An 8,491-nucleotide genomic window follows, 5' to 3' on the forward strand; every position below is an offset into this window, starting at 1 on the left:
CAGCTTTACCCTGATTAAGCTCATCCTGTGGGATTTATAAGCTTTTTGAGAAATGAGGACTTCGCCAATGTCCTCATATTTCAACTCTTTTTTGTAATACATGTGTCATACCTATGTCATTATACAGATTTGTGTCCTGATATTTCTATTTTTTTTCTATTTTTTTTTCTATTTTTTTCTATTTTTTTCTATTTTTTTCTATTTTTTCTATTCTATTTTCTATTTCCATTTTTTATTTATTTTTTTCTATTTTTTTCTATTTTTTCTATTTGATTGTCTATTTCCATTTTTTATTTATTTATTTTTTTTCTATTTTTTTCTATTTTTTTCTAATTTTTTTCTATTTTTTTCTATTTTTTCTATTTTTTCTATTCTATTTTCTATTTCTATTTTTTATTTATTTTTTTCTTTTTTTTCTATTTTTTCTATTTTTTTCTATTTTTTTCTATTTTATTTCTATTTTTTCTATTTTTTTCTATTTTTTTTCAATTTTTTCTATTTTTTTCTATTTTTTTTCTATTTTTTCTATTCTATTGTCTATTTCCATTTTTTATTTATTTATTTTTTTCTATTTTTTTCTAATTTTTTCTAATTTTTTCTATTCTATTTTCTATTTCTATTTTTTATTTATTTTTTTCTATTTTTTTCTATTTTTTTCTATTTTTTTCTATTTTTTCTATTTTATTTCTATTTTTTCTATTTTTTTTTCTATTTTTTTCTATTTTTTTTCTATTTTTTTCTATTTTTTCTATTCTATTGTCTATTTCCATTTTTTATTTATTTATTTTTTTTCTATTTTTTTCTATTTTTTTCTATATTTTTCAATTTTTTTTCTATTTTTTCTATTCTATTGTCTATTTCCATTATATTTTTATTTTATATTTTTTTATATATTTATTATCTGTTTTTTGTCCTGTCTTTGTAATCCTGTTGCACTGTAGAAGCTCTGTCACGAAAACAAATTCCTCGTATGTGTGAACATACCTGGCAATAAAGCTCTTTCTGATTCTGATTCTGATATGTCACAAAAACACGTACACACACACACAGAGAGAGAGAGAGAGAGAGAGAGAGAGAGAGAGAGAGAGAGAGAGAGAGAGAGTGAACTGGAATAAACCAACGTCAGGAAAACCGGTTGTTCAGGAAAACTCACTGCATTAGTCAGTGGACCATGTGTATTTTGAGAACAAGACGATTACTGACTGATATGCTGTTCATTATTTACATCCTACACACACTGCACTCTAATAAATATGCAGGTTTTTAACATTTTTTCCCAGTTTATATATTTTTTTCAGTGATATATTGTCACTGGTTGTGTTGTTTTATACGCTACAAAAACCTTACAGACTTATTTCTCTAGATATTATTTATATCAAACGACTCAAATGTCAATAAAAGTCTCTCTGTTAAACTGTAGAGTTGAATTTTCAACATCAAGAGTTGACAGAGCAGAGATCAACATCCCATAATGCAACTTACAGCCGTCAATAAACACTTGAGAATCACAAAATACTGAAAGTGTTCATTAACAGAGATTGTTTTGCAGTGGTTATAAAAAATAAATAGTTTATTTATTAGTGTATTTTTAAAAAATATCTGAGACTACACTGTAAAAATAAATATCCCTTAATTAACAGGTTCAGTATTTTCTTTCATATGCTGTAATTATAATTATTGTAATTATAATCTCACTGTTATTAAGTTCCCTGTAAATTTATAAGTACTGGCAGTTGTGGTTCCAGCCACTTACTGTAATTTTACAGTGTGACACTTTTTTCCATTTTATAGTTGCGCAGTAATTTCACAGTAAAGTACTAACAGCTGTGGTTGCAGACATTTACTGTTATTTTACAGTTTTTCCACTGTTTTTCCATTTTAGTTGTGCTGTAATTTCACAGTAAAGTACTGGCAGCTGTAGTTTCAGACATTTACTGTAATGTTAGAGTTTTGCCACTGTTTTCCACTTTATTTTTGCATCGTAATTTCACAGTAAAGTACTGGCAGCTGTGGTTACAGACATTATTTTACAGTTTTGCCACAGTTTTTCCATTTAGAGTTGTGCTGTAATTTCACAGTAATGTACCGCCAGCTGTAGTTTCTGTGGTTCCAGACATTTACTGTAATTGTACAGTTTAAGCACGGTTTTACATTTCACAATTGCACTGTAATTTCACAGTAATGTACTGACAGTTGTGGTTCCAGCTATTTACTGTTATTTTACAGTTTTGCCACTGTTTTTCCATCTAGAGTTGCACTGTAATTTCACTGTAAAGTACTAACAGCTGTGGTTACAGCTATTTACTGTAATTTTAGTTTTGCCAATGCTTTTACATTTTACAGTTGAGCTGTAATTTCACTGTAAAGTACTGGCAGCTGTGGTTTCAAATATTTACTGTAATTGTACCGGTTTTACACTTTTCAGTCATGCAGTAATTTCACAGTATTTTACTGCTAGCTGTAGTTTCAGACATTTTCTGTTACTTTACAGTTTTGCCACTGTTTTTCCATTTTATTTTTGCATTGTAATTTCACAGTAAAGTACTAGCAGCTGTGGTTACAGACATTTACTGTTGATTTACAGTTTAGCCACTGTTTTTCCATTTAGAGTTGTGCTGTAATTTCACAGTAATGTACCGCCAGCTGTAGTTTCTGTGGTTTCAAATATTTACTGTAATTGTACCGGTTTTACACTTTTCGGTCATGCTGTAATTTCACAGTATTTTACTGCTAGCTGTAGTTTCAGACATTTTCTGTTATTTTACAGTTTTGCCACTGTTTTTCCGTTTTATTTTTGCATTGTAATTTCACAGTAAAGTACTAGCAGCTGTGGTTACAGACATTTACTGTTATTTTAGAGTTTTGCCACTGTTTTTCCATTTTATTTTTGCATTGTAATTTCACAGTAAAGTACTAGCAGCTGTAGTCCCAGCCATTTACTGTAATTTTACAGCTTGCCACAGTTTTTCTATTTTACTGTTGCGCTTTAATTTCACAATGAACTACTGGCAGCTGTAGTTTCAGACATTTACTGTAATTTGACCATTTTTACACTTTTCAGTCGTGCTGTAATTTCACAGTAAAGTACTGCCAGCGGTTGTTCCAGACATTTACTGTAATTTAACAGTTTAAGCACTGTTTTACCTTTTACAACTGTTCTGTAATTTCACAGCATCAGTACAGTTATCAATTGCATTATTGGACATTGAACTCTTTGGATTTTTGATGTTCAATTGTAGTTTAATAAAGTGACTTTTTTATCAATCATTGGTTATTTTAATAGATCAGCACATACAAATACAGTCTCAGCTATACAGTATGGAATAACGGGAAATATACGAACAAGTAAACAGGATATTACAGTCAGGCTGGGAGCTAAATATGCACCACAGACTAGAAAATCAAAAGAAATGACAACACAATCTCACGGCAATTCGTAACGTTTTGATTTAGTGGCTAATTCGTATGAATTCGTACGATCTAATTCGTACGATTTAGTACGATTTGCTCATCCCCCAATGACGGTTGGGTTTAGGGGTGGGGTTAGGTGCCACGCCTTCTTTTTAAAATCGTACAATTTCATACGACTGAATTAGCCACTAAACTGACAAAACATAAAATATTTACGTTTTCTCGTGAGATCGGGCTGGAAATTATTATTATGATGCCAAAATGGTGTCCATAGCTGTCAAAAATCATCAGACTTCTGATGTACGTCATAGGTGAGTTTCTCAAGTGGAAATAGCATGCATACTTGAGACAGCCACATTTTAAAGGAGGGTCCCTGAGGAGATGACCACAATAAAAGTATACATTTCTTTGCCAGATAGACCAAGATTAAAATCAAATGCTAGGTGTGGGCGTCCAACACATTCTCTAAATCCCAGAGAAAAACTCAATTGTATCTTATAGATAGAGGAGATGATTTAGGGGAATATAAGAGAGATGTATATAGATGTATATAGGAGATGATTTAGGGGAATATAAGAGAGATGTATATAGATGTATATAGGAGATGATTTAGGGGAATATAAGAGAGATGTATATAGATGTATATAGGAGATGATTTAGGGGAATATAAGAGAGATGTATATAGATGTATATAGGAGATGATGTAGGGGAATATGAGAGAGATGTATATAGATGTATATAGGAGATGATTTAGGGGAATATGAGAGAGATGTATATGTAGATGTATATAGGAGATGATTTAGTTGTTTTATTTTGGTAGTTTGAAACAATATGTTGTGAAATAAACAATATAGAAAGAATCAAATCAGTAAAAGAATAGTACTGGCAGTTTATTACCAGGGTTTAGTGTAATTTACAACACAACATATCACTTCAAACTAGTAAAGTCCCCTTTTCGAACTTTTCAACATCAAATGTTATTGGAGGAAAGCTCAAGGTGTCATAAAGCAACCCCAAAGCATAAATAAAAGAAAAATTACAAAATATGAATAATATAAATTACAAAATAAATGCAAAAAAATGTATGTACTCATATTTTTTACAGTGTACAGCAATATTTACTTTGGGATTTGGCTGCTCTACTGTCTTTTTGATGGCAACATTAATTTCGATGACAACATTAATCCGTATTTCACTTATTTCTACGTTATTTCTACGTTATTTCTTCACCTTTTGACATGTACTGAATCACAAAGCATGAATGTGAGCGGCCATTTTGACATAAACACTTCCTTCTGTGTCAGACATTTTGAATTCAAGTGAATACACATAAACACACACACACACACACACACACACACACACACTTGAGGAGTTTCAGTTAACCTGAAAACCAGTTCCTCCACTAAAGGGGCTGTGTTACATGCTTCTCAGGCTGACACACACAAACAAAGACTTTCCTTTTCTTATTTTCACCTTCAATGACTGTGTTTTCCCCAGATAACCTACAAGGAAGTCGTCTGTACTTAGCCACAGCCCAGTGAGATTATTTGAAGTCGAAACACACAGATGGAATTCTTAGAAATGATGACATCATAGAAAGGAAACCATGGCAATCACTCTACCTCTGAACCTGCTCAGTCAGTATCGGTTTCATTGTTTTCAATGTCAGAATCTCCAATAATAAAGCATAAAGTAAACATCCGTCATCTTTACATCAGTGACGTGCATCTAAACAGTCTCTGGGTCAATGCGTGTAAAGACTTTGGACATCTTGGACACTTTGAATACTTCCAAACAGTTTGCTGCAATTATAAAGCGCACATGTCTTGAGGTAGTTCATTATGATGTGATTTACCTTCTATATGTGATTTGATTGGACTCGCAGGACTGAGTTTTCTAATCCCCATAGACAAGACAAAATAAAGTAGTGACTGCAGGTTGAAGGAAAGTAGTGAAGTAAAAGTACTGATACTGTAGTAAAAATGTACTCAAGGGAAAGTAAAAGTACACATTTATAAAACTACTTGGTAAATTACAATTGCTGAGAAAAACTACCCAATTAGAGTAATTTCAGTATTTGTAATTAGTTAATTTACACCACTGCAACTCAGTACACACTGCATTAGAAAGTATGTGCTATACTGTATGAATGTGAGAAGTGTGAATGGAAATCTGATGTACTACATCCGCCATTTTGTCAGTGAGGGCAGGGGCATTGCTAGACATAAAGCTCTACTGGGGCATTATAAATAAAAGTATTCTTATTATTATACAATTATTCTTCTAAACAATCTTAAATGTAACTGGAAAACAATGTTAAGACAACTGTGATATGCTAAGATCATTTAAGAAATTACTTTTGCATATATTAATTTCATTTGAATGAAATTCTATAGACAATTCAATAAAATACAAAAAAAAAAAAAAAGATGTGTTATAGGATTATCTGTTGTAGACTTGACACATGGCAGCTAATTAGGTTTATTAAGTCTTACCTCCCTGACTCCTCATCCCTCCTTTTTGCTTCATGCAAAAAAATCTATCAGGAGGCGTGCTTAGTAAGATCACCATCATATTGTTTAAACTTTAGTTTTGTCGATTTGCAAAACAAAAAAGGCTGTTACGCTGGTTTTACAACGCATGAGCCACGCGTAACAAGCAGGTAGCCTGTTTTTTTGGCGCGCATGTTAACTACCGGGACTCGCACCGGCAGAAGAGCAGCGCGCGCAAGAGGCGCGCGGGTTCTCTGTGCACACGCGGAGATGCGTGAGTTTGCTTTTTTGTTTGCTTTGCTTTCACCAGCGTTGGTTCGGTTGCACATAGAGAATAACCGTCTTTCGGAATTACCACTCTTAATAAATACACTTGCATATGAAGTAAATCATATCTCAATGCATTTACTGGGGCACTGGAGATTTTTACTGGGACACGTGCCCCAGTGAATTGGGTCTGGCGACGCCCCTGAGTGAGGGTATAATGACATTATAAATTACTTCTCATTCTCTTCATTAAAATACAAAAAGAAAATGCAGGTTCTAGATAGATTTTGGGGTCTAATTGTTTAAGACTTGTAAAAGAAAGAGAAAGATGGAGGAAGAAATGGAAAATAATGGAGTATTTGGTTTGATCTGCATTTCTGCCAGAGCTGTTGTCGATATTGCCTGAGTTGATGGGATTGTGAATGCTGAAAAGTACAGGATCATCATGTAAATCCTACTAGAAAGCACCTTATTAGTAATAGTTTTATTTTTCAGCATGATAATACTCCCAAACACACTGCTAATGTAATGAAATCATATTTGGAGAGAAAAACAGCTGATGAAACAAAGACAGTCATGAAATGGCCTCCACAGAGTCCGGACCTGATTATTATACACAGCATAGGCAATATTATAGGCAGTATGAGATTCAGGTGGAGAGAAAAAGAAAGATAGAACATATTAAATCTAAGGAGGAGCTGTTAGAAATGCTGAAAGATGCTTGATATTAAATGGCACATCATTTCAGAAAAGACTCACAGTTCAAGCTGTCGCGATGCTAAAGAGATCATGTTGAACGCAGACTTTTGATGCTAGTCTTTTTATTCCAAAAGTAATTGTGTTCTGAATATTGTGTACATATTTTCCATAGTTTATTGTTGTATATTAAAGGTATAGTTCACCCAAAATAATAACCCTGAACTTGCTCCATACCTTTTAGATCAGTGTTTCCCAACCCTGTTGCTGGAGGCACACCAACAGTACATATTTTGGATGTCTCCCTTGTCTGACCCATTGGTCTCTTCTAATGTTCTGATGTGCTGACTCAGATGTGTTTGATTAGGAAGAGGTTGAAAATGTGTACTGTTGGTGTGCCTTGAGGAACAGGGTTGGGAAACACTGGTATAGATGGATAGATTTGTGAAAAAGTCTGAGGCTCCCAAAGCTGGTGGTGGCCTAAGACTTTTGCACAGTACTGTATATCAATATATAAATATAAAAACAATCATGTCCTAAAGTCTGTTTTCTTGTCTCGGTGGTCTCCAGCCTCCTCCATGGCTCTGCAGGTTTTGGGAATCACTCTGTCAATGATCGGCTTTGCGGGAACCATCATCATCTGCGCGCTGCCCATGTGGAAGGTGACCGCCTTCATCGGGACCAACATCGTGGTGGCTCAGGTGTTTTGGGAAGGCCTGTGGATGACCTGCGTGTACGAGCGCATCGGTCAGATGCAGTGCAAACTTTATGATGCCCTGCTGGATTTGGACCCTTTCCTGCAGGCGTCCCGCGGGCTCATAGTGACCACCATGGCTTTGGCCAGCTTGGCTTTCCTCATTTTTCTGATTGGGGCTGATTGTACTAACTGTCTGAGTAACCCACGGGCCAAAGCGCGGATTGTGGTGGTCTCTGGGATCACCTTTATGCTTTCGGGACTGACAACTGTGGTGCCCGTTTCCTGGACAGCCGACTCCATTATAAGGGACTTTCACAATCCTGTAGTGCACGAGGCTTTAAAGAGGGAGATGGGGGCAGCTCTTTATGTGGGATGGTTGACAGCTGGGTTTCTGTTTGTGGGCGGAGCAATTCTCTGCACCAGTTGCCCACCAGAGCGGGAGAACTATTTACCACGGTATACTTTAACAAAGTCTGGCACTCACAGTGGCTATGCTGTAAATAATTATGTCTGACAGCTAACCCTGACTAAAATTATACTCTGAATAAAAAGATTCATTGAATTTTTAGGGTAAGTGGTTGTAAACTATTCAAATGGGCTGAATTTAAATAAACAGATTAAATTTAGTAACTTCATTTGTTTGTTTAAATTCAGTTCATATAAATTGTTTGCAGACACTTACCTTAAAAAAATGTGTAAACCCAACGAATCTTAGTTTTTCAGTGTATTGTGCAAGCCTTAAAAGGATAGTTCATCCCAAAATGACGATTCTGTCATTATTTACTGACTCTTTCCTTGAAATGTGAGTTTTTGTATTCTGTTGAACACTAAAGAAGATGTTTTGAAGAATGCTGAAACCAGTAACCATTGACTTCCATTTTAGGCTAAACAAATACAATGTAAGTCAATGGTTACAGGTTTTCTT

The 8,491-nt window shown here is 34.3% G+C and overlaps 1 protein-coding gene across 1 annotated transcript; it reads left to right on the forward strand.

Annotated features, from left to right (window-relative positions):
* Positions 1-7,412: 7,412 nt before the first annotated feature.
* Positions 7,413-8,080, forward strand: cldnj (claudin j). Its single transcript, XM_056473419.1, has one exon. The coding sequence runs from the start codon at positions 7,448-7,450 to the stop codon at positions 8,078-8,080; it is 633 nt and encodes a 210-aa protein (XP_056329394.1). The 5' UTR covers positions 7,413-7,447.
* The last annotated feature ends 411 nt before the right edge of the window (positions 8,081-8,491 follow it).

This window comes from Danio aesculapii, chromosome 15, assembly GCF_903798145.1.
Source record: "Danio aesculapii chromosome 15, fDanAes4.1, whole genome shotgun sequence".
NCBI classification, from domain to species: domain Eukaryota; kingdom Metazoa; phylum Chordata; class Actinopteri; order Cypriniformes; family Danionidae; genus Danio; species Danio aesculapii.